Genomic DNA, 27,650 nt, shown 5'->3' with positions numbered 1-27,650 from the left:
CGAAATGCCATTTATTTGGTGAAATATGATCTGATTGTGCCAGAGGCCAAAATCCTAGAATCTGCATTATCAAAAATAACATGAGACAACAAGCTAGTGGCTAGAAATGTATTTGGTTTGTTGCTCACTTTTAAACTGGAATTCGAATTATTATTGTTGTTAGCTGTCACTCTTGCTTCTTCTGCAGATATGCACTTTTGGCATTTTGCGATAATATGTCCAGCATTCTTGCAATACAGATTCATACGACTTTCTTTCTTCTTTGACTTACTCCCCTCTGTTGCAAATTGCTTCCGTTTTTGATGTTGCTCATTTGATTTTGATTTTGCGTAGAAAGCACCAGCTGCCTGTGTAGCCAGTTAATTGTAATCGAACGCAAATTCTCAATTAAAAACTGTCGTCCGCTCAGGTTCAAGAACACAATACCAGGTCAACCTGTAAAAGTGATATTCAGATTCTAATGTTTTGAAAATACAATGGTGGAGTAGCGAAAGGGGCAAAGTTGCATTTGGATTAATTTTGTTCAGTTCACTGCACAAGTCATGGAAAATGTTCACAAGTAGCAATGTATGTTCTGTTATAGACGTGATGTCATTTTTTGATGTTTTAAAGAAACAATTGAACAACATATATAGTTGCTGCAATGAAGATTGTTCATGTACTGACATAAGGGTATCCCAGATTTCTTTTGCGTCAGTCTTCTTTCGTACATGAATAGCAAGTTCCTCATCAAGCACCCTTCCAATGATACGAGCTGCCTGAGCATTGTCCCGTTGTCAGTGGTGATAGGCGTCGGACGGTTCTTCTCCTTCTGCTAATGACGGACACTGACGTGTACCCTCTATAATTGAATAAAGAGAATGTTCCATTAAACAAAGTAGAATCTGCCATTTCCGTGTTTCCCACTGATCTTCACTTGACAGTTTGTGAATATTTGTATGACTAATATCATCACTCAAGTGAAGCACTGTGTCTGCCATTCCAAAAATTTTGGAGTCTCATGAATATCCTAGTAAATGGAAAAATAGTCTCACGAACAAATACTGTAATTCTCAGAGCCTGGATGTTCAAACCTGGGCCCATAACCTGTTGTGGATGGACTTAGGATATAATTTTATAGCAAGAACACAACACTTTAAGGAATAGTGATCTTCTTCCTTTAATATCTAAAAGATGACTCACAGCAACAACAGAAACTTCAAAGAATAAAAACATGGAAAACAAAAGAAACTCTTAGGAGCAAAGAAATTCACAACACAGAACCAAGCACCGTAGGAGAGGAGAGGAAAACAGTTCTGATTTATTTATTTTGAAAGTAATGGCAGGGAAGCCCCCAGTAAAACATAGTGCGACCACAAATCTTCTCAGTGTATGTGAATGATTTAACCAGAGCAAACTTAAATAGAGAAAACTAATAAATTATGAGACGTATTTGCTGTCCAGTGTTTGCCTCCAGCAGGGAAAATATGTAATATTGTCAATGGTCACACATAAAAGTGATACACTTCCTAGCTTCCAGGAATAATAGATCCCTCCTTGGGGAGGGGAGAGGAATAGTTTGGGGAAAAGCTGGTCACTTGGACTCCTCCGCATTACAGATGGGTCCCTCTCATTCTGGACTCAGAATGGCCAGCCCTTTCTTTCACCTTCCTCAACCTATTCATCTTTCCTCTCCCTGAGGAAGGAGCTATTATTTCTGAAAGCTATGAAGTTTATCCCTGTTGTATGTGTGGCTATTAGCAGTACTATGCATTTTGCCTCCCTAAGGTAAGTACTGTCATTCTATTCTGTCTCATAATAGAAGAATTGTCAGATAGGATCAGTAGTACTCAGTTTGTTCACACATAATGCTGTTACCTCCAGGGGGCTCGCCACTCCTTGGTGAGTTTGTGCTTAGCTACCATGGGACCCAGCTTTTTCAGCGTTTTTTCCCTTCTGTGCTGCATGCCTCTTGCTATTATTTTTCCCCTCCCTTGAGGAACATGTCTGGGGCGTTATTGGGAATGTTCTGCATCCTGTCGCTGATGTAAGAACAGTCTCACCTTTGTTTTTCGCTCCCTTTTCCTTTCCTTGTTTCCGTTTTTCTCTCATTCCTCTACTTCGGCGTTTGAGGTTCCTCTTTTTCTTTTTCCTCCTTGTGTGCTCCTGAAGGCTGGCTCACACATCTGAAACGTAACAGGTGATTGGGTAGTGCGTAATTCCCAGCCCCGGGTCAACAGGTAGGGTGCACGTTTCCCCTGGTACAGGCCAGGCCCAGGGAGGGGTGATTGCCTGAGCTGCAGCCTTCCCAAATGCCGATTGGTCCACCTATTTGATGTTCGGGAGGTGTGACCTGAAGTGTGAACAATCACCTAAGGCGGGTGCGCCCCCTTGTGAAGGGAGCTTCCAGTTGGAAGGAGCGCACCATCAGAGACGCTGGCAGTCGTGGGGGATTTACTCGCAATGAGTCCATCATCTTCCCAATCGACATCTACAAAACATAAATGTAATGAGGCTAATGATTTGAAGACCATTCCCGCTGTGCCATGGTTTCTCATGGTCTCACGTACTGAAGACGGTCAGTCCTTGGCCACAGTAAATCCATTTATTATTCAGAAAGGTGTCTATACAATTGCTGGCCCTGTGAAATCCTCCTCTCGTTTACGGAATGGAACTTTGCCTTTGGAAACTGCTTCTGATTCTCAAGCACAACAACTGCTTGCTACCTCACTTCTCCACGGCTACCCTGTTCATGTCAAAGTCCATAGAACTTTGAATTCTCTCAGTGGTATAATTTACGCCAGGCTGCTCGATGGTCTCATTGAAGCTGAAATCCAATCTTACCTCTCTGATCAGAGTGTCATTGCCGTCCATCGTGTAATAAAAAAAAGTAGATTCCTCCTTAGTGCCCACCCACACTCTTTTCCTCACCTTTGGTAAGGTGGTGCTGCCATCAAAGACCAAAGCAGGCTACCAAATCATCACAGTCCAGCCTTACATTCCGAACCTGATGCGCTGTTACCAGTGTCATTGTTTCAATCACACTAGAACGTCTTGTCAACACCCAGCTAAATGTGTAACCTGTGACGGGGATGCACACGAGCATGACTGCCCACTGCACATGAGCCGAATTTGAGGTCGCAAGTATGTGTGGCGATTGCTTTTCAGCGTTGGACTCCACAGATCGACCGCACAAGCGAGCCAATGCTTCTGTTGACCCCGTGGAGCAGGATCCTCCTGCTTCTGTGCCCTGTAGTAGCAACTCTACACCGGCTGTCACTCGGCGGCCGCTGAGTTGACACCCCTACATCTGTTCCTCCTCGTAACTGTCCTCCAATGGAACATTCACAGCCTAAAGTTCCACAAAGAGGATTTACAGCTGCTTTTAGCATTGCAGCATACCCTTGTACTCTGCCTTCAGGAAACAAAATTGCACCCTCACGAGCGCTTTGAGCTTTCACATTACTTACCGATTCGTTGTGACCTTCCCGCTGTGGTTGTAATTCCACCTCGTGGGGGCGTCATGTTCCTCATATGGGATGACCTTCATAGTCAACCCATCTCCCTGACTACCTGTCTTCAAGCTGTTTCAGTTCGCCTTTTCCTTCCCTGCCTGACTTTTTACCTCTGTAACAGTTATGTACCTCCGTCATTCGATGTCACGAGGGCAAGACTTCCTTCAGCTTATTGACAGCTACCTCCCCTGTTATTGCTACTCGGTGACTTTAATGCGTAACATCAGCTTTGGGGTTCTTCAGGACCTGTCAGAGAGGTGCCCTCTTGGCTGACCTTCTTAACCAACTTAACCTCCTCTGCCTTAACATTGGTGCACCCACTTTCCTTTCCAACTCCTCACACACCTATTCCCATTTGGACCTATCCTTTTGCACTGCCCAGCTTGTCCACCCTCTTGAGTGGTCTGATCTTTCTTATGCCTACTTGCGTGACCATTTCCCATGTGCTCTCAATCTGCCGACTCCTATCCCATCAGCATGCACTCCCAAATGGCAGCTTACTAAGACTTATTGGCAACTTTACTCCTTCGTGGTGACCTTCAAAGAACAAGATTTTCCCAGTTGTGATGACCAGGTGGACTATCTCACCAACGTTATCCTTACTGCTGCAGAACGTTCCGTTCCTTGCACTTCCTTATTACCACATCATGTTCCAGTCCCTTGGTGGACTGAGGCATGCCGCGATGCAATTCGTGGGTGGAGACATGCTCTCCGCATTTTTAACCACCACCCTATGCTGGAAAACTGCATTCATTATAAACAGATGCATGCAAAGTGTCATCTAGTTCTTCTGGATAGCAAAAGAGCTAGCTGGATTTCATTCACTTGTTCTTTTAACAGTTCCATACCTTCCTCTGTCATGTGGGCCAACTTCAGATGGCTCTCTGGAACCAAGATCCATTCCCCAATTTCTGGCCTGACAGTAACTGACGATGTCATCGTCGACCCTATTGCTATCTCCAACACCGTGGGCCGCCATTTTGTGGAAGTTTCGAGCTCTTCCCACTATCACCCTGCCTTCATCCATCAGAAACAAGTGGAGGAGGCTTGGGTGTACCCTTCTCTTCTCCGAATCGTGAGTACTACAATGCCGCCTTTACTATGAGGGAGCTAGATCATGCTCTCGGCTCATCCCGATCCTCTTCCCCAGGGCCAGACACCATCCACATTCAAATGTTGCAGCACCTTTTTCTTGCGGGGAAGCACTTTCTGCTTAACACGTACACCCGCCTCTGGGCTGAGGGCACATTTCCTGGACATTGGTGTGAAGCCACTGACATGCCCATACCTAAGCCCAGTAAGGACAAAAACCTTCCTTCTGGCTACCGCCCCATCTCTCCTACCAGCCATGTTTGCAAGGTGATGGAACATGTGATTCATGCCCAGCTGGTGTGGTGGTTCGAGTCGCCCCATTTACTGATGAATGCACAGTGTGGATTTCGAGTGCGGCGTTCTGCAGTTAACCATCTTGTTACTTTGTCCACCCATGTCATGAATGATCTTCTGCAGAAATCCCAGACTGTGGCCATGTTTTTCAATTTGGAGAAGGCCTACCTCACCTGCTGGAGAACTGGTATTGTCCATACTCTTTACACGTGGGGCTTCCGTGGGCACCTGCCCTGTTTTCTTCAGGCATTTTTACGAGACCGAGTTTTCAAGGTGCGTGTGGGTTCTGCCTTGTCATACACCTTTATCCAGGAAAATGGTGTGCCTCAGGGTTCCGTACTGAGCATCGTCCTCTTTGCTATTGCCATTAACCCTCCTGTCTCCACCGGGAATCTCCGGCTCCCTTTTTGTTGATGATTTTGCCATCTATTGCAGTTCTCCATGGACCTGTCTCACTGAGCAGCGTCTTCAGCACTGTCTTGATCTTCTCTATTCCTGGAATATCGACAATGGCTTTCGCTTTTCCACTGACAAAACTGTCTGTATGAATTTCTGGCGGCGCAAATGGTTTCTCCCACCATCTCTTCATTTTGGGCCTGTTGCCCTTCCATTCATTGACGCTACAAAATTCCTGAGACTCAGGCTCAATAGGAAACTCTCTTGGTTCTCCCAGGTATCTTACCTGGCAGCCCACTGTACACGGTCCCTCAATGTCCTACGTGTCCTCAATGGTACTTCCTGGGGTGCCAATCAAACCACTCTACTCCGTTTGTACTGGTCCCTTGTCCGTTCGAAACTCGACTGTGGGTGCTTTGTTTATGCATTTGCACACACATCCCTCATACACCATCTCAATACTACCCACCATCATGGCATCTGTTTGGCCACGTGCGCCTTTTGCACAAGCCTGGGTGAGAGTCTGTATGCTGAAACTGCTGAACTACCACTGTCCTGCCGCCGTGACTTTTCTGCTTAGCACGTATGTACGCTGTTGGTCTGCCATGCGTGGCCGCCATCCCTATGCCTCCTTCTTTGATGATTCCTTTGATATCTTTGATCATCAGTATGAGGCTCGTGCCTCTTCTCTGTTACATCCTGGAGTCCGCTTTCGGCACTTGCTACGGTGGCTTAACGTCATGCTACCTACAACTTTCCCTGTGGGTGTGAACCCTTCACCACCTTGCTGTTGTGAATTGGCCCATGTTAACCTTGGCCTTCATTCAATTCCTAAGGACACTACTCCAACCTCAGTCTATCGCCTTCAGTTTCACAACCTTCGCATGGAACTTCGCGATAGTACCTTTGTATACACTAATGACTCTCGGACTGACCGTGGGGTCGGGTGTGCCTTCATCATTGGCACCCGTATCTTTCAATATCAGCTTCTGGCTTACTCCTCAGTATTTACAGCCAAGCTGTTCACCTTGTATCAGACCAAGGAGTACTTCTGGAGACACAGTCTTTCCAATTGTGTCCTCTGCTCAGACTCACTCAGTGCCCTTCAAAAGTCTATGTGCGCTGTACACTGCACATCCCTTAGTGCAGCGGGTCCAGGAAAACTGTCACTTTCTCACTCTTGGTGGAGCCAGTGTCATGTTTCTGTGGGTTCATGGTCATGTCGGTCTGCCAGGAAACAAGGCTCCTGATGCTGCTGCTAAAGCTGCAGTCCTCGTACCTCAGCCCGCAAGTTGCTATATTCCCTCCGATGATCTCTGCATTTCCGTCTGTCAGGAGGTGGTGTCCCTTTGACATTGCCACTGGTCCTCCCTTCATGGGAATAAGCTTCGGCTTATTAAACCTCTCCCAGTGCTTTGGACGACCCCCTCTCGGCCCTCCCGCCGGGAGGAGATCATTTTAACTCGGCTGCATTTTGGGCACTGCCTTTTTGCCATCGTCATTTGCTAAGTGGAGCTCCCCACTACTTTGTACATATTGCGCCCAAATTTTAACTGTCTGCCACTTCCTGATGGAATGCCCTTTTTTTAACCATTTATGTTCCAGCTTGGGTTTGCCGTGTGATTTATCAGCTGTTTTAGTGAATGATGCGTGGGCAGTCGACCATGTTTTACTTTTTCTTCACTGAAGCAATATGGTGAAGGCCATTTAATTTCTAGCTTCGGACCTCCATTTCTGTATTTTTTAGCCCTTTTTCCACGTGCCTTTTTTAGCCGACTGCTGTTCTGTCCATTGGGACCGACATATTGTCGTTTAACTCCTCTCTGTGTCCATATTCTATAGTTTTGACTTGGACGCGTATGAGCCCAGTTGATTTTTGCATCCCAAAGCAAAACAAAACAAAACAAACAAAATAATGCTGTTATATACAAGACACATTTAAGTGAGCCTACCTCCGTCGGGTGGACCTGGATTCAATTCCTGATATTGTCAGGGATTTTTATTTTGTTGGGAGGACTGGAATAGGCTGCATTCTGTCTCATAAGGCTGATTGAGGAGCTACTCGAATGAAAAGTAGTGACCCCGAGATCTGGGAAGGTGACATTGGCAGGGAGTGGGATGTGCTGTTAAGGTCACAAAAGGAGCGAGTGAGGTTTGCGTACATTAGAAATTGAGGTGCCCGTTTAATGTTAGGGCTATACCAGCTTCGTTCTGTCCCACTGTAGTTTCATAAGCATGACAAGTCTGAGAATGGTTGCGCTGCAAATGCTTCCCACTCATCAACTCGTTCCCCCATACTGAAGCATGCAGGAGTGTGAGACTAGTCGTGACTCGGTACGGAAACTGAGCGTACGACCATGCTGTTGTGAAGTAGCACTGACAGGGTGAAAATGACCAACTGTAGGGATGCGGTTTATGCAACTGCAGATATGCTCTATAAGAGGAAGAGTGGTGCACAGAAAAAGTTTGATGCTATAGTCTACACCTCAGTCAAAAAAGATTCAAAGTTCATCCATTGCTAATAAAATGGTTGTATTCTCATTTATTCCACCTCCACCATGGGAAGGCATACATACTCCGTCAAAGGAAAACTGGGCCTGAAACAATGTCACTATTGTATCCCTGCAACCAAAAAGCACACTATTTGTGTGTTTTCGGCAGGGAAACTTGCATTTATGGGCTAATAAAAATTGTGTAGGTTATGATTCACTTCTGTGACTTTGTAATTTTTTTAGTTAATTAACCACCATTTAGAGAATACACTTCGTCCTCATCTCCTGTTTTCATTTACTGTCATCGTATGCCTGGTAATGTGTTCAATGTGTGTGTATGTCAGAGTAATTATTAAACATTCTCTGAATAGTGATCAAATATTAAAGTAAATTTACAGAAGTTTTTGAAACAGTTTTACACACTGTCTGGCTTGTTTGTGTGCTCTGAGTGCTCAGTGCCTGTACTACTACCCGAGTTGTTACATTTACCATGTAAATTCTTCACGTTCCACCAGGACTTTTATGACAGAGTTTCTGTGTCTAGGCAAAAGAGACGACTAAAGCTTTTAGATGGTGCTGGGCGATAGAGGTAGCTCTTCTATTGCACAGTTTCAAAATGAAGGTTTTGACAGGTACATTCTCAGATGTGCTGTAAAGGTCAGAAACAGAGTGAGTGAGGCCACCGCAGAGTCTAAATTGCGTCCCTGGTGACATAGGACAATAAACAGACAATGCCGATAATTCTCCAAGTCTGTCTGCATGATGTGGCAACATTGCAGGCTGTGGAAGTTCCTGAAGTCTTGCATTGCGCGCAAACTGTTATGCTATGTCTACACCCATGGTCTAACACTAAACAGTACATCATCTGAGTGCAACATTTCGTGTTCAAAACCATTCGGCATAAATTTTTATATTTCTTTTGTTTGAACAGAGAAGTGTTTAATGCAACGGTTGCACAGATACAATGTATTTAACTTTCTGATACACCAATTATAACAGTTCCATCCAATAAAATCATTGCAAAAGATTTCATGGCAGAGTGTCTGCCTCTGAACACCACATGTGTCAGAGCTCTCCAGGACTCCACTTGCTGCTGCCCGGCAGTGTCTTACGTGCAGACACTGCAGTGCCTCGCACTTTGTCGAAAGGCGTCAGCTGCTACTCATCATTTTGGAGATTATAAAATGCTTTACTGTGGCTGAGTGATGCCCCACAGAAAAGTCTACAATTTGCAAATCACACCCAATAGTAATGAAGACAGACAACCTATTTTCATATGATGAGCACTGCATTACACTAAGATGTAAGACATGAATATGGCTCAAAATTAATTTTTTAGCTTGTCATGCTTTCTGACTACCTAACTACTTGTTTAATGTTATTATTAATGCTTTATATGTCATTTGTTTTCCTTTTGGAAGCGATTCTTCATGCAATTTTTTTGTCAAATTTGTATGTTTTTGTCAAGCCACAGTCAGTAACTGTGGTGAAATGAGTTTTACTGTCACGGTTTGATTTCTTATGGCAGATGTATTTTGCAAAGAGTGTTCGAATACCTCGCAGTATGTGCTCTATAGCAACACACAGGCCCACTGCATATTATGAGAGCCATGTATGGATTCTTGTTGAACTTAATGCAGATTTATTGTGATATTTAAGTTATTCAATTAAATTCACATGAGTGAGATTGCCCATTTTTGAGGCTATCCAGAGTGAAAGTAAGCTGCTAACGTTGGTGTCTGCAAGTGTCTACAGGGGTGCGTAAGTGCTTTTTCACAAATTTAGCAAAGAGGAACTATATTTACTTTGTAACCATTCCCTTCACGTATGGGTCCAACATGATGAACAGAACTCAAATTTGTATGGTTGACAGTGGGGATGTTTGTATAACGAAGAAGCTTGGAATTCACAAAGCAGACATCTGTGACCACTAATGCAGCTTACGTAGTCAGACTTGTGTGAAGACTTCATGTGTAAAGGCTTTCTTCAGATTTTGTTAAAGAACTTCTTCTAGCAACTTGCAGCTGTATTAAATAAAATGGAAAATAATAATCTAGAGTACACTTGTCTGTACCATGATTAGAACCGACAACTCGCATCACAAAACAAGCATGGAATCACTGAGCTGATGAGACAGACACTGCTGTGAGCAGGTTTCCTTCATTGTAATGTTAGCTGCTGAGCCTCATAATGCACTGTTAATGAAAGACAAGAATAGTTGTTACTTATGTGAATAATAATCTAGAGTACACTTGTCTGTACCATGATTAGAACCGACAACTCGCATCACAAAACAAGCATGGAATCACTGAGCTGATGAGACAGACACTGCTGTGAGCAGGTTTCCTTCATTGTAATGTTAGCTGCTGAGCCTCATAATGCACTGTTAATGAAAGACAAGAATAGTTGTTACTTATGTGAACTGCGGCATTCCTGGAGACCAAAAATGAAATTTTCTGTGTCTGTGTCTTCTTACATGAGATTATGTAACAAACCATTGAAATGGAAAGGGAATTCAAAATTAATTTAATGGAACGATTCAGGATCACACGCGGAAGTAAGTGCACTAGCCCAGGGTCACTAAATATTTGCAAATGTGTTGCCAATTCTTAGCTACACTAGGGACACCTATGTAATGAGATGTTTATTATGTTCATGTTATACAAGTACTCTAAGGGTAGGCACGAACACATTCGGTTTGTATGCAGTGTTACTCCTCATCCTTTCTAACATAATGTATTCTGTTTAGCAAAACATCCATCATGTTTCAACAGGTGCCACATTATAAATTCATGTTTGCTTTTTAAGCATATTCTATCACTTGTCTGAAATATTTTTTCATGAAAAATATTTTCCATCATTTATTAATTTTCTTTGAATTTCCTTAATAAATGCAGTTTCAGAATGTGACCCATCCTTGCAGAAACTGTATATTCTATTAAATTTATCTTGAGGATCGCCTTTTATCCAGCCAAATGATTTCTTCTTTATGCTCACCACTGATGATTATAGCATTTTGACATAGACACAAAGCTGACAATTAAGCAAATGCCTTTTTATAAAACAAACATGAAAAGTAGAATAACAACAGTATTATGAAAATAATAGATTGTTATAATATGAAAGAGACATTGAGTCATAGGCAGCCACTGTGAGAAGACTGCTTACATTGTAGTTTTGGGCCAAAACACACACACACACACACACACACACACACACTGAGGCATAACTGCACCTGATGGGAGCAGCAGTCTGGTGTGGGTGGTGGTGGGAAGGGGTAAGGAGGCAGCATGGGGGCAGGTGGGATAGTAGGGTGTGGTAGGGGATGGTGTAGTGCTTCTTGTGACAGAACACATGGATGTGATTGGGACTGGGTAGGACTGCTAGGTGCTGTCAGGAGGTTTGGGGAAAGGGAGAAAAGTAGCGAAAGGGAAGAGGACCAGTGGCTGTGTTGGTGGAGTAGAGGGTTGAGTAGTGCAGGAGTGGGAGCAGGGAAGGGGATAAGTAAATGGAGGACAGTGTTAGACACCAACCCCCTTCTTCTCCCAAACCACGTGATTACACCTAACAGCCCTACCATGTGCCTGCATGCTCCCACAAGCAGCACTACACCCTTCCCCACCCATACCCTGCTCTCTCCCCCCTCCCCAACCCTGCCTGCTTCTTACCCTCACCACCCACAGACTGCTTCTCCCACTGGACACAGTGCTTACATCATGGCCACAGTGGCCAGAGCCAGTGGACACTTCTGTATGAGGTGTGCGTGTGTGAATATGTGTGTGTATTTTCTACTCCAGAGGAAAGCCTTTTGGTCAAAAGCAAAAAGTACAGCAGTCTTTACGTTGAGCCTGTCTGTGGCTCCTGTATATGGTAGTAGCAATATATACTTATCATAATATTTCAATGAAAATATTCAGTTTTTGAGATTTTAATGCAACTGAATAGATAAAAAATCTACTTGTCAAACATTCAGTTACTTCTGCAGACTGGTTTCACTTTTAAAAAACTAATGACTAATAATCCAATGAATATGTGAAACTACAACCAACTGATCCGACTGTTTTCATTTGGTTGCTCGCACAGACTGACTTCACCTCAAAGAATTAATGAATAATTCAACCATTATGCACAACTATAACCGAATGAGTAGATTCATTTCTAACAGTTTACTGAATCAATAGTTTTCATTCAGTTGTTCCCATCATTGATGTTACATTCTAGTGTCATATCACCCCAAGGGAGAACTGTGGGTGCATCATGACATCAAAGATGAAGGAAGTATCCCCCCCACCCCCACTCCCCCTAAAAAAGTAGTTCAAAACAATGTTTCCCATGAAGAATGATATGGCCGCAGTCCTTTGAGACAGTCAGGATGTGCAGCTGGTTGATTTCCTGACCTGTGGAGTGTCTTTGAAAGCTGCCAGTGCCAGTTACTGTGCCAAGCTGGTGCAGTTACAAAAGATGATTCAGGGGAAATAACCAGGATTGCCTTTGAAAGATATCATCATGTTGAACGACAATGCCCACCTACATAAGGCCTCAGTTTATAAGTGATTTTGTCTGACATTTCATAGACTATATAGGATCACTATCCATGCAGCCCAAATCTCACTTCAAGTTATTATCTCTTCAAACCATTAAAAAGCGCATTGTCACCACTTCAGAATCCATGTCAATGTTCAGGATGCTGTTAGTGGCTACTAGACTTGCACCTTGATTGCTCTTGTGCCTATTTTATCAGTTTGCTTTAAAAATAGAACAACTTTGGCAACCATTGAAAAGTAATATGTACCATTGTGTTAATAACTTCGTCTCCCACTTTGATTTTGTGAATAAAAATGTTTTCACAGAGGACTTGCTACCTTACTTTTTCAACCATCCTTATAACTTTGCATCTATTTTTACTGGGTATCTAGCAGATCTGTGGTTGCTTGAAGTTCAGAATTACCACATCCTCATCAGCTTTTTTTATTATTATTATTTGATAAAATAAAGTCGACCAGTACTTACCTTCTGGATGTGAAAAACCACTGAGAGCCCAAGATGAAAAGGACCCACATGCTTTGAGGATAAGGGGAAACAGAGGTGAAGGGAAAGACAGCGGACAGTCTGGCCACTGGTAGGACAGCACATCTGCAGTAGTATGGAGTGGTATCTGCCCGGTATGCTGAATGTCTCACTAAGGAACTACCCTCCAAACCTAGTCTGCAGACAGATCTCCCTTGTTATATCCATGCAACTCTAATCCCCCAACAAACTCCACAAACCAGCTGCAAAGCACCCCTGCCCAGTATCCCCCCCCCCCCCCCCCCCCAGGGGATGCATGGTCCTTTCATGAGTACGTGCGTGGTGAGCATGGGGCCCTGAGCTATTGCAGCCTTCCTTCTTTCCCGGGCTGCATTTCCTTTCCCTTCCCCTCCCCCTCCTTTCCTCTCCTTGCTCCTTCCCCTCCACCCTCTCTTCTCCCTTTCTTAGTGTCCTTGTTTATGTTGGCCCCGCTATTCTCCTGGTTATATCCAGATTTGTTGAGTAATTACCTACTCCTTTTGGCATTCTCTGGTACCCCTCTGGGGTTTTACCTCCATTACTAAATTTCTATTCTGTAGTGTGAGCCATTTGGGGAAGAGCACCTTGCCTAGTGTCTCCGGCATGTGCCCTCCTGGTTCCTCCCATCTTTTCCTTCACATCGTTGCCTGATGCTAGGGTACATAGCCAGCACGGTAGCCAGTCCGTGTGGTGGGGTCACTATGTACCCTTTTGGTTGAGCCCCTTGAAAACACAGGGATCACACTTCTGATACTTGAGCTGTGACCACCTCATGCATGCCTTGGTGTGGTTGCTCGTCATCCTGGAGCATCGGAACTCCCGGCAATGGCCGCCGTGCCAGACGGCCCTTGCTGTGGCTGGGTGCCGCCTGTAGGGAGAGCCCCTGATTGGAGTGGGTGGTATCAGGGCGGACGCTATTCAAATGAAACACATACGTGTCCAGAACTCTTTCCGTTCTTCTACAGCTGTCTCTTTGAATGGAAATGATTCTCTTAGTGTTGCTTCTTCTGCCCCTTCAGCCTTCCCTTCCATGGCTACCCCTAGGGAGGAGGGTCAGGCTCGTCGGCTGGGGGTGAAACCTTTCCCCCGTTGTCTGGTTTGCATCAGGACTGATGGGGATACTTTACCAATACCAAACCTTTATTTTTTGTGGAACACATTGAAGACAAGTTTGGCGAAGTGGACTCTCTGAGCAAGATGCGGTAGGATTCGTTGTTGATCAAAAATGCTTCAGCTTTCCAGTCTGCGACCCTTCGTGCCTCTGACCATCTTGACACAATTCCTGTGTCCATTACCCCCCACCAGACTTTGAATATGGTTCTAGGTGTAATTTTTCACAGGGACCTCATCCTTCAAACTGATGAGGAACTTAGAGACAACCTAGGACAGTGGGGTCTTCACTTTGTTCGGCGTGCTCAGAAGGGCCCGAAGAACAATCGCATTGATACTGGTGCCTTTATCCTGGCCTTTGAAGGGGATACCCTCCCTGAGAAAGTCAAGATTATGGTTTATCGATGTGATGTGAAACCGTACATCCCACTACCTATGAGATGTTTTAAGTGCTTGCATTTTGAACATGTGTCTTCCCATTGTTCGCAGACCCCTCTCTGTGGTGACTGTGGATGTCGACTCCATGAGGGGTGTTCCTGTGTTTCCCCTCCTGTGTGTGTTAATTGTTATGGCAATCATTCTCCACGTTCACTGGATTGCCTGGCTTATAAGAAGGAAAAGATGATACAGAGATCGTCTAACCTACAGTGAAGCTCGTAAGAAGTATGCATGTCTTCATCCTGTGTCAATGACATCTAGCTATGCTTTAGTTACATCTTCACCCCTTCCTACCCCTCCCTTACCCCTGTCCCGAACCCCTCTCCTCCTCCCCCTCCCCTGCGGTTCCCACACCCTCCTCTCCGGGCACCACTTCCCCTCCCCAACCGGAGAAGTGTCCCACTTCTTTGGCGTCTGCTAGCCAAGGGCACCCTTCCTGGGGACCCCCCCCCCCCCCCCCCTCCCAGCACCTTCCAGGCCAAACGTCTGCTGCCACACAACAACCACCAGAACCATGGTCTGTGGGCCCCCAGGTTGCCCGCTTGCTTTGTGTTCCAGATCTTGCTGCAGATGGTCCCCTTTTGCAGCACAGCCCTCCTCAGTCTCAAACAGAAAAAAAGAAGAAACATAAGTCGTGGGACAAGGAGCCTCTGGTGTCGCCAGGGGTCCCATCCCCACCTTCGCAACCTGACTTTGACCTGCTGTTCATGGATGCCGCCCCCTCCTTGTCGGTGATTGGTGGTGACCCGGCGGCATGACTGGCTTTAGCCTGTGCACCCCCCATTTGAATCGTCATTCTGTGGTTATCCCATGGAATAGTAATGGATATTACCATCACCTTTTGGAGTTGAAATCCCTTATTTTGTTTTACTCTGCAGCTTGTGTGGTTCTACAGGAATCTCATTTTACTGATGATCACTCACCGACCCTCCGTGGGTTCCGTGCTTTCTGTCAAAATCGGGTCGGCCCCTTGCAGGCCTCTGGTGGCGTTTATACGTTGGTCCGTACAGATGTTGCTACCATGTGGATTCCTCTTCAAACTACATAGGAGGAAGCGGTTGCTGTTACGGTCCTCCTGGACTGTGGGGTCACAGTTTGCAATCTTTATCTCCCTCCTGACAGGGCTCTTACACCTGCTGCCTTAACTGCCCTTATTCAGCAACTTCCTCCTCCCTAGGGGACTTTAATGCTCATCATCCCTTGTGGGGCAGTGTATTTCCATTGAGTCGGGGTCTTCTCATAGACCAGTTTCTTGCAGACCATGACTTGTGCCTTCTTAATGATGGCTCCCCTACCCATTTCAGTGCTGGTCATGGTACCTTTTCTGCCATTGATCTTTCTCTTTCTTCTCCCTCCCTCCCTCCCTCCCTCCCTCCCTCCCTCCCTCCCTCCCTCCCTCCCTCCCTCCCCCCTTCGTTACACTAGTCGACACACGACGACCTTTGCGATAGTGACCACTTCCTGTTGATTCTCTCACTCCATTCCCACTCCCCGATGGACAGGTTACCTTGTTGGTCTTTCCAACTCGCCAATTGGCCTCTATATACTGCCCAGGTAGTTTTTCCCCCCTCTTTGTCGGGTTGTGTTGATGATGTCCTACGTAATGTGTCTGTTGTGATTGTTCGCGCTGCTAGGGTTCGGGACAGGGGTAAGGGAGGGGAAGGAAGGGGTGAAGATGTAACTAAAGCATAGCTCATCTGGACCATTTCGCCGCCGGCAAGTCCCGTGGTGGAGTACGGCCATTGCCATTGTCATCTGTGATCACCGTTCAGCATTGCAACACCTTAAGAGGCACCCAGCCGCTCCCAATCTTATTACCTTTAAATGCCTTCATGCCAAAGCCCGTTACTTAATCAAACGGAGCAAACACGTGTGTTGGAAACGCTTTGTTTTGTCCCTCAGTTCTACTGTCCCAATGTCATAGGTATGGGCTACACTTCGCTCTCTCCAAGGTTGCCATTGGAAGTGTACCCTCCCAGGCCTTGCCCTCCCGGCCTTTGTACGGACCCATTGATTCTCACGGAACATCTTGAGACTCATTTCGCAACAGCATCAGCATCAACCTCCTATCTGGCTGCTTTCCTTCACCAGAAACAGCAGGCTGAAGCTTCCATCTTATATTTTACCCCTTGTCAGTCAGAATCTTACAGAAACCCTTTTACTGGATGGGAACTTCTTTCCACACTTTCTTCTTCTCACGATACAGCCCCTGGCCCAGACTCCATTCATAACCAATTGCTTCAACATCTCAGTGCTCCACAACGATGACATCTCCTCTGGTGCTTAACCGTATTTGGCTCCAGGGTGACTTTCCTTCTCAATGGAGGGATAGCATCTTGGTTCCCGTCCTTATGCCTGGAAAGAACCCCCTGTTTGTTGAAAGCTATTGGCCAATTAGTCTGACAAATGTTGTTTGCAAGTTACTTGAAAGGATGGTAGCCCATCGGCTCAGTTGGGTCCTCGAATCTCGGGATCTATTGTCCCCTTACCAGTCCGAGAGGGACGGTCTCCGATCAATCATTTACTTCAGTTGGAGTCTGCTGTTCGGCAGGATTTTTCCGAGCGCCGCCATTTGGTTGCAGTATTTTTCGACCTTCGCAAGGCCTATGATACGGCTTGGCGCCATCATATCTTACTTACACTTCGTGAGTGGGGTCTTTGGGGCCCACTCCCAATTTTTATCTGTCAGTTTCTGTTCCATCAGTCATTTAGGGCTCATGCTGGCACTGTTTTTAGTTCTCCACAGACCCAGGAGAACGGCATCCCACAGGGTTCCGTATTGAGTGTACTTTTTTCCTTATTGTTATAGATGGACTTATGGCCTCTGTCGGTCCTTTGGTCACCCCTGCTCTGTATGTGGATGATTTCTGCATTTGGATTAGTTCCTCTTTGATGGTCTCTGCAGAGCGGCATCTCCAGGGTGCTATACAGCGTGCTTCTGCATGGACCCTCTAACACGGGTTTCAATTCTCTCCTTTAAAATTGCAGGTGTTCCACTTCTGTCACCGTACTATGGTCCACCCTGATACGGAGCTGTACCTCGATGCACGATTACCTGTAGTCCCACAGTTCCGTTTCCTGGGTCTTGTTTTTGACAAGAAGCTCACTTGGCTGCCTCATATCAGACTTCTGGAGATAGGATGTTGCTGTAAACTCAGCGTCCTTCGCTTCCTTGCCCACACCTCTTTGGGTGCGGATCGTTCCACTAATCTCCACCTTTATCGGGCTTTAGTGCTGTCTCGCTTGGACTATGATTGTCATGTTTATGGTTCGGTTGCTCCTTCCACACTGCGCCTCCTGGATCCTGTCCACCATTGTGTTGTCCGTTTGGCCACCAGTGCCTTCCCTACCTGCCCTGTTGATGGTCTCCTGGTTGAAGCTCTGTTCGTCGGTCTCAGCTTCTGGTTCCTTATGCAGTCGCTGTCCATTCTGCTCCCTTCCTGTTCTACCCTGTTCCCAGACCAGGAACGTCACCCACCTGATTCCTGCCCTCAAGCAGGTTTACCGGTTGAGCTCTGCCTTGCGTCTCTTCGACATGATTTTCAGGTTCCTTCTTTGTTCTGTCTCCCACGTTCCACCCCCCCCCCCCCCCCCCCCCCCCCCACCTACCCGGTTAGTTCCTCGGCCCCAGATTGGGATGGATCTCCGCCTAGGTCCAAAAGATTCCGTTCCCCCGATGGTGTTCCGTTGTTTTTTCCGCCAAATTTTATGGGCGTCTCGGGATGCTGTTTTTGCACCGATGGCTCTAAATCTGCTGATTCTGTGGGATATGCCTTCACGTCCTCTGTTGGCATGGAAAATCATCTCCTGCCAACTGCATGTGGGGTGTTTACTGTGGAATTGTTGGCAATTTCCCAGGCCCTTACCCTTATTAAACAGTCCCAACTCAACTGTGTTTTGTTAGATACAGACTCAATGAGTGGTCTTCAGGCAATTGACCGGTGTTTTTCCCGCCATCCCTTGGTCTCGGTGATCCATGACCATCTCGCTGATTTTCACCATGCTGTTTGTTCTGTTGACTCCCTTTTGGTCCCTGGCCATGTGGGTGTGTCCCAGGCAATGAGCTTGCTGATCGTTTGGCTGGGGGTGCAGTCCCATGGCGTTCTTTCTTCCACCTCTCCCGAAAGGACTCAACCACTCTTGTGTTGTCTCCGCATCGGCCATATCAGGCTGACCGATTGTTTTCTTTTGTGTAATGAGCCACCCCCACTTTGTGGTTGTGGAGCCTTCCAGTTTGCAGCCCGCATTTTGGTGGAATGTCCCCTTCTTTTGGCTCTACGTTACAGACTTCCCCGCACTTTACTTTTAATATTGGCGGACAATTCCCGGATGGTTGAACTGGTTCTCAGTTTCCTCTGTGAAAGTTGTTTTTATTTTCAGTTCTAAGGTTTTTAATCTCCCTCTGGAGTACGGCCAGGATGGTGAGGGCTGGGGTGTCTCCAACTGTAAGCTGTGTTTGGAGATTCCTGACTCCCCTCCCTGGCCAAGATCCTCTTTTCTCTCTCTGTTACTCTGTTTTTATCACTTTTTAGATTGGTTTAGTCTCCTTTTACAATGTGCACTTTTACATTCTAGCAGTTGAACACTTTTGGATAGCATGTGATCTTGCCTAGTCTGCATCGGAGGTGGGATATTTCTTGCCTCTAGCATAGCCTTTGGGGTTGCCCACTTGCTGACTTCCCTCCTTTTGTTTTCACCATTGACAACACGACTGCAGTTTTACATTTTTTAGCCTTTTACCTATTATTGTTATGACTTTTCTGAGATGTAAATCCATCCGAATGGACCACCTTTGACACAAGGGACTGATGACCTTGCTGTTTGATCCCTTAAACTCCAACCAACCAACCTGCCAACCCTACCCACTATCATTGTGGGCTGGAGCACATTAAGCTCATAGTCTCTCATCATGACCTTAAATTGGAAATAGTGTTCCCACCATACTTTCTGCCTCTTCAAAAGTAGTAGTCTGTAATGTACCCAATTTATGAAATATCTTGGACCATCCTTGGGTACAACCCCTTGCCACGTGGGTTATATCCCTGTAGAAGATCCAGGTGCATTATGTGTCCTGTGCATCCTCTCATGCATCCTACTTGAAATGTGCAGTGGGCTTATCCTACCCTGTCAGAGGCAGAGCCACTTGTGAAAGCAGTCATGTCATATACCAACTATGCAGTAACTTCTGCATAGCCCTTGATGTGAGCACGACCACCAACCAGGCAAGCTTGCAAAGGAATTGCAGTGTAATTTGTAAGTGAGAGAAGAGACAATTTGCACACCTTTTGAATTGTATATACTGCTGGTTATTGTCATCTGTGATACTTGACAGTACACCCTACAACTTAAGAATGCAAGAGAAAAGTTGACCATCCAGTGGCAGAACATGCTTCTGAATACAATATGCTCAGGTTCAATGGCTGTTTCAAAACCTGTGGCACCCCATCCCCCCTTTCCTCCCTCCTCCCCTCCCCCTTCCATCTTGCACCCCACCCCCCCACCCCCTCCCACTTCCATCGATGTCAGCTTCTCTGAGTTTCATGCATTCTTAGGTCTTCACATAATTGTGTGGTCATTGTCATACTTTTTCCTCTTTTAGGAGTGTCCACTGGCCCTTGAAGCTGCAGAAGGACTGCTGAGCCTTGGAGTAAAAGGCATTGAAGTCAATTCACTTGTTCTTGAAGCAGCATCGGGTGTAAGCAGCGACTGGTTAGTAGCTCTGCTTTCATTTCAGTACGTACGACTGGCTAATTGCTGTGCAGACAAAGTGGTCCTAGTGTATGCTTAAGCACACACCAGTAAGTTTGACTGGCTTATCACTATGAATGTCATAATAAAACTTGCATTATTATAGTATCAAAGGTGTAGACCTAATAATTTTGCTCTCTTTTAAAGTCTTTAAGTGAATAGAGACTTGCCTGACCCAGGATATCAGTTGAAGTCTCGTCTACAAGTGATTTTCGCACAATGACTTTTGTGCATCTCATCAAACTCATTACAGAATTATTTAAAATTGAAGCACACTTTTTGTATAGATCTACCTGATACCACGTTACACAAATTAAAAAACCCTGTGAAGTCATATAAGCCCTTGAAATGATGATAATAAGAATTGTGTGAGCTCATATCCTTAGTCCTATTTTTGTAGTCACTGTATCTCAGTGCCCAAGTATCCACATTACCAGTTACGATGGATACAATGTTGGTACCAAAACTATCAAACAGGAGTTTCTGGTGAAACTACAACTATAGTGGAGTATTATATCAGTCAGTGTTGGTAGCACTATATTCTGGTGATTGTAGTGTGTGTCATGAAGCAAGCACTCTCACATATATGTATCAATTGTCATTTCAGTCTTTTGAGAAGTGTAATGTGCCAATGTTAGTAGCAGTGAGGGCCAGTTTTTACAATTAAAATGTCAGAGATAGCTGTGAAAGTGCTGCTTTGAGAGTGAGTTCAAGTCAACAAGAGTGTATAGGTTCTATGCTCACCAATTTTTTTCATTTAGATTTTAAAATTATACCTTCTGCAAAAAATTGTGTGTTTCTTTTCTGTATTCTTTGCCCAAACAAGTATCGAGACCTGTGTGTCATCTTCTACAGGTCTTGTTTTTGGTTTTGTAAAAATATTATACAAAGTTTATAGTTAGTTTTCTGTTTTAGACCTAAAAACAGTAACTTGCCTTTTTTTAAAACAGTGGAAGGTCCAGGATGAAATAAAAATGATATGAACAGAATAGATTGCTGTTCACCACATGCAGTAAGCACTGAGATGCAGACAGGCACAATGAAAAGACTGCTAAACATTTAAGCTTTTTGACAAAAATGTTCTTTCTGAAAATACAAATGTACAGGGCTATTACAAATGATTGAAGCGATTTCATAAATTCACTGTAGCTCCATTCATTGGCATATGGTCACGACACACTACAGATACGTAGAAAAACTCATAAAGTTTTGTTCGGCTGAAGCCGCACTTCAGGTTTCTGCCGCCAGAGCGCTCGAGAGCACAGTGAGACAAAATGGCGACAGGAGCCGAGAAAGCGTATGTCGTGCTTGAAATGCACTCACGTCAGTCAGTCATAACAGTGCAATGACACTTCAGGACGAAGTTCAACAAAGATCCACCAACTGCTAACTCCATTCGGCGATGGTATGCGCAGTTTATAGCTTCTGGATGCCTCTGTAAGGGGAAATCAACGGGTCGGCCTGCAGTGAGCAAAGAAACGGTTGAACGCGTGTGGGCAAGTTTCACGCGTAGCCCGCGGAAGTCGGCGAATAAAGCAAGCAGGGAGCTAAACTTACCACAGCCGACGGTTTGGAAAATCTTACGGAAAAGGCTAAAGCAGAAGCCTTACCGTTTACAATTGCTACAAGCCCTGACACCCGATGACAAAGTCAAACGCATTGAATTTTCGGCGCGGTTGCAACAGCTCATGGAAGAGGATGCATTCAGTGTGAAACTTGTTTTCAGTGATGAAGCAACATTTTTTCTTAATGGTGAAGTGAACAGACACAATGTGCGAATCTGGGCAGTAGAGAATCCTCACGCATTCGTGCAGCAAATTCGCAATTCACCAAAAGTTAACATGTTTTGTGCAATCTCACGGTTTAAAGTTTACGGCCCCTTTTTCTTCTGCGAAAAAAACGTTACAGGACACGTGTATCTGGACAGGCTGGAAAATTAGCTCATGCCACAACTGGAGACCGACAGCGCCGACTTCATCTTTCAACAGGATGGTGCTCCACCGCACTTCCATCATGATGTTCGGCATTTCTTAACCAGGAGATTGGAAAACCGATGGATAGGTCGTGGTGGAGATCATGATCAGCAATTCAGGCGATTTCTTTCTGTGGGGTTATGTGAAAGATTCAGTGTTTAAACCTCCTCTACCAAGAAACGTGCCAGAACTCCGGGCTCGCGTCAACAATGCTTTCGAACTCATTGATGGGGACATGGTGCGTCGAGTGTGGGAGGAACTTGATTATCGGCTTGATGTCTGCTGAATCACTAAAGGGGCACATATTGAACATTTGTGAATGCCTAAAAAAACTTTTTGAGTTTTTGTATGTGTGTGCAAAGCGTTGTGAAAATATCTCAAATAATAAAGTTATTGTAGAGCTGTGAAATCGCTTCAATCATTTGTAATAACCCTGTACACACATTCACCGAAGCACAACATCCACATATGTAGCCACTGCCTCTGGCTGCAGTCTTTCGATTGTACGAGGTGCCTTCAATAAGTAAAGGAACACACTTTTTTCCCCTTGGGTAATTTCAGTTGAAAAATTGTGGAATTTGTTGTGGAATATTGCCACTTCAGCCCCTATAATTTCGTGAAGTTCTGGTAGGTGGTGGCACTATAGGTAATCATCAAAATGGCATATGTAGAATGCCTGTGTGGACCTGGCAGTGAACAAAAGTACGGTGAGTCATCGGGCAAGGCACCTGTCACCATCGCAGCAAGGTTACGCGAAGCTGTCTGATCTCTCGTGTGCTGGTCGGCTGCATACAGCTGTGACTTCTGCAGTGTGTTCATTGCCACAAAAATACAAATGAACTTCTCCTTCTCCTTGACAACACAAGGGCTCACAGCCCGCATCTCACACCTTCCGACTGCCATCTATTTTTCCCAACGAAAGATGCGCTCCCATGTGAAGCAGCACACGGATTATGGGGAGATTACTGATGCAGCAAGACCTCGGCTCCAAATCGAACAGTAGAGCAGTACTATGGGGGCCGTACAGGCTCTCCCACTAAGATGGCATAAGACCATCGAATTGAACGGAGATTATGTTAAAAGTTGTGTTTTGAAGCCAGAACAGTGGGGAATAATACAGTGTATTAGAATCCTGAATAAAATCATTCTGCTTTCAGAAGAAGAAAAAAATGTGTTGGATTAGTTTATTGAATGCCCATGACTCGGTGTCTCATCTATGTGATGGTATGCATTTTTTATTTGTTTTGATTACTCATCTAAGATTGCATTAATGTGAAGGTGGAGATGTACAGAATGGACTGCTTTTGTGCATTTTTATGGCTTGACAATGTGTTGGTGGCAAAGTAGTGTGAATAATGTATGGAAAGAGTTATTTATGAATGGTTACATTTTTTGAGAGTAACAGTGTTCATGCGCTGTACTTAAATTTCCCCATTGTATTCTACATCTTCAGTGTGTTTCATGTGTTGGTTGTAATTATATATACTGTTTTTCAGCTCTTCCATTTCACTCTCACTGTGTTTCATGTTTTCACACAGAAAAACAAGATGTAGGGGGAAAAACGAAGTGGAGACACTTGTCAAGATATGCCTTCCAGAAAGTACAATATAATGATAAACCTAACAGGATGTGCACCACTGTTATGCGTGGAAAAAGTAACTATACAAAAATAACACTTAAAGCAAATTATTGTGATTATTTTGGGAATGACATCCTGATAACCTATTAAAAATCACAAAAGCTGACCATCCTGTACAATTCCACTTCATAATTAATGCAATCTGAGGTGAGAAATTAAAACAAAATAAAAAATGTGCATTATAGTTTTTGAATGTAACTTGGAGTGATCAGAAAGTTTCAGTTTTGAGGGCATTGCTGCGGAGACCTCAGATGGAGCATATGACATGGCTGGCTATGGCAGTAGAACAGCATAGTCCACAAGAAAGCTTAAATGGCGGCAGTCGCAAGATTGAATGACCAGTACAGCTTGGAGTTGGAACAGAAAGTCAGATGACAAAATAATTACCTGAATGATGACTAACGTGGACTGATGGTGAAGGACCTAGTCCCACATAGACATAAATACTGGACCCATTCCACACTGGATTCAGCCTCAGGGAGCACAATGTGAAGATTGCAAGTTATGCAGTTAAAATATTGTGCAAATACGTGGTGGGTTACTGGTAAAAACCTGATTTCCCCAAATGACACTGCCTCACTGGGGAAGCCTGAAGACCTGCATTTTGCCACATTATCACTGTTGATGTTGCAGTAAGGGATATGCTATGAGAAAGTTATATCTCAGAACGGCGTACTCTTTTTCAAGGTTGTGATACAATGCGTATCTAGCAGTAGGATAATTTATGAAGATGTAAGCATTTTGCTTGTATGTATGTGTCCGTGTTCGGCAAGCATTGCTGCAGCATATAATACTCGATCCCTGTTCTCAGCATGTATTACGCATGATACAGCTGCTGGAAAAAGATCCTCAAACTGATAATAAATGGTAGTGGAGACTGGCCACTATCTTAACAGCAGTACAGCAAGACATTCTCAAAAACAAGATAGTGTACTTGAAAATCATAAAAAGGAAAAAAAAAAATGCACAACAATGTAGCTGTTGTATCGTTATAACACAGTCGTCAGGAAAATCACACAGAGCTGTTTGCAATACAAACAGCTATTTATGAAGCTCAAGAAACTGTGAAAATGATGGCTGAATCAGCATTTTTCCACTTGAGAATAGCTGTCTTTTGAAGATGTGGTCTGCAAAGGATTGGCAATTGATTGTTTTACCTGCCCTCCCTGTGTTGGGAAAGGATTTCACTGATGGTGTGCTCAGAGCATGTGCCATTCTCAGAGTTCACATGAAGTAGTAAGACTGTGGAAGAAAGTGGAGCAAAGTACAGGTAGCAGCAGTACTGGCTGTAGTTGTGGTGCATTATGGGATACAGAGAGCTGTTGGATGGCACACAGTGTGAATCTCACACTTAATCTTTCCCAACATGTGAGGAAACTATTCCAAGTTTGGTGTGGAAAAATTATACTTCTAAAAGTTGTAATTGTTGCACATATGTTGGAGTAAGCTGAACAGATCATCTGAATTTGTGTCAGTCTTCGTCCCCACCCCTCATAGAGGTCTTCATATACTCTTTTCACCTATCTGCTATCCCTCCTCTGCATTGAACTGTGGAATCCCCATTGCTTTATGAACGTTGCCACATTTCCTTTCAATTTCACTGAAGGTTGTTTTGGTTTTTCTGTGTGCCAAATCAGTCCTTCCGATGGCTTTTTTATTTTTCATGCACTTTCTGTTTACTTTGTTTCTAAGTGACTTACATTGCTGTATTCATATTCTCCCCTGAATATTTTTGTACGTTCTTCTTTTGTCAATCAGTTGAAGTACAAGGCTAGTGTAATTGATTCATTCATTTTCAAATCTCGATATTTTGCGATGTATTACGTGTGCCAATATGACTGATGATGAATAATCCATCAACTCATCAAGTCTGCATTTTGTTCTCTACAAATGTTCTGTGATTGCCACTCTGGTCACAAGACACATGTCCAAGTGGTAGTCAAGGTTTTTTCCTTACCTTATGTAGCAACAACCTGCCAGGGATGAACACAGCAGCATTGATGCATTCTTTAAGTTGTTCCAGTGTTCTTGGCAGTGGTTATACACTATGTGATCAAAAGTATCCGAACACCCCCAAAAACATACATTTTTCATGTTAGGTGCATTGTGCTGCCACCTACCATCAGGTACTCCATATCAGCAACTACAGTAGTCATTAGACATCATGAGAGAGCAGAATAGGGTGCTCTGCAGAACTCACGGACTTTGAACGCGGTCAGGTGATTGGGTGTCACTAGTGACATACATCTGTATGTGAGATTTCCACACTCCTAAACATCCCGCTCTGCTGGGACTTCGGGTACGCGCTCCGCGCCATCCTCGAGGAACTTGCTGTTGCGGAAGGAAGTGCTTTCGGCAAATGCGGCCGAAAACTAACATTTGCCTCACCATGAACCATGGACCTTGCCGTTAGTGGGGAGGCTTGCGTGCCTAAACGATACAGATAGCCGTACCGTAGGTGCAACCACAATGGAGGGGTATCTGTTGAGAGGCCATACAAACGTGTGGTTCCTGAAGAGGGGCAGCAGCCTTTTCAGTAGTTGCAGGGGCAACAGTCTGGATGATTGACTGATCTGGCCTTGTAACACTAACCAAAATGGCCTTGCTGTGCTGGTACTGCGAACGGCTGAAAGCAAGGGGAAACTACAGCCGTAATTTTTCCCGAGGGCATGCAGCTTTACTGTATGGTTAAATGATGATGGCGTCCTCTTGGGTAAAATATTCCGGAGGTAAAATAGTCCCCCATTCGGATCTCCGGGTGGGGACTACTCAAGAGGACGTCATTATCAGGAGAAAGAAAACTGGCATTCTATGGATCGGAGCGTGGAATGTCAGATCCCTTAATCGGGCAGGTAGGTTAGAAAATTTAAAAAGGGAAATGGATAGGTTAAAATTAGATATAGTGGGAATTAGTGAAGTTCGGTGGCAGGAGGAACAAGACTTTTGGTCAGGTGAATACAGGGTTATAAATACAAAATCAAATAGAGGTAATGCACGTGTAGGTTTAATAATGAATAAAAAAATGGGAGTACGGGTAAGCTACTACAAACAGCATAGTGAACGTATTATTGTGGCCAAGATAGATACGAAGCCCATGCCTACCACAGTAGTACAAGTTTATATGCTAACTAGCTCCGCAGATGATGAAGAGATTGATGAAATGTATGATGAGAGAAAAGAAATTATTCAGGTAGTGAAGGGAGACAAAAATTTAATAGTCATGGGTCACTGGAATTCAAGAGTAGGAAAAGGGAGAGAAGGAAACATAGTAGGTGAATATAGATTGGGGCTAAGAAATGAAAGAGGAAGACGCCTGGTAGAATTTTGCGCAGAGCATAACTTAATCATAGCCAACACTTGGTTCAAGAATCATGAAAGAAGGTTGTATACATGGAAGAAGATAGATTATATAATGGAAAGACAGAGATTTAGGAACCAGGTTTTAAATTGTAAGACATTTCCAGGGGCAGATGTGGACTCTGACCACAATCTATTGGTTATGAACTGTAGATTAAAACTGAAGAAACTGCAAAAAGGTGGGAATTTAAGAAGATGGGGCCTGGATAAACTGAAAGAACCAGAGGTTGTACAGAGTTTCAGGGAGAGCCTAAGGGAACAATTGACAGGACTGGGGGAAAGAAATACAGTAGAAGAAGAATGGGTAGCTTTGAGGGATGAAATAGTGAAGGCAGCAGAGGATCAAATAGGTAAAAAGATGAGGGCTAGTAGAAATCCTTGGGTAACAGAAGAAATATTGAATTTAATTGATGAAAGGAGAAAATATAAAAATGCAGTAAATGAAGCAGGCAAAAAGGAATACAAACGTCTCAAAAATGAGATCGACAGGAAGTGCAAAATGGCTAAGCAGGAATGGCTAGAGGACAAATGTAAGGATGTAGAGGCTTATCTCTCTAGGGGTAAGATAGAT

General features: G+C 44.5%; 1 protein-coding gene across 1 annotated transcript in view; it reads left to right on the top strand.

Annotated features, from left to right (window-relative positions):
- LOC126418733 (anaphase-promoting complex subunit 7) overlaps positions 1 to 27,650 on the top strand; it is a 153,516-nt gene that overhangs the window by 26,241 nt on the left and 99,625 nt on the right. The window contains exon 4 of the mRNA XM_050085647.1: positions 19,962 to 20,071. Within this exon, the coding sequence (XP_049941604.1) occupies positions 19,962 to 20,071 (110 nt within the window). The remainder of the gene's footprint in view (positions 1 to 19,961; positions 20,072 to 27,650) is intronic.

The sequence above is a fragment of the Schistocerca serialis genome, chromosome 9 (assembly GCF_023864345.2).
Source record: "Schistocerca serialis cubense isolate TAMUIC-IGC-003099 chromosome 9, iqSchSeri2.2, whole genome shotgun sequence".
Lineage (NCBI taxonomy): Eukaryota > Metazoa > Arthropoda > Insecta > Orthoptera > Acrididae > Schistocerca > Schistocerca serialis.
This window is presented reverse-complemented; position numbering and strand designations above follow the sequence as displayed.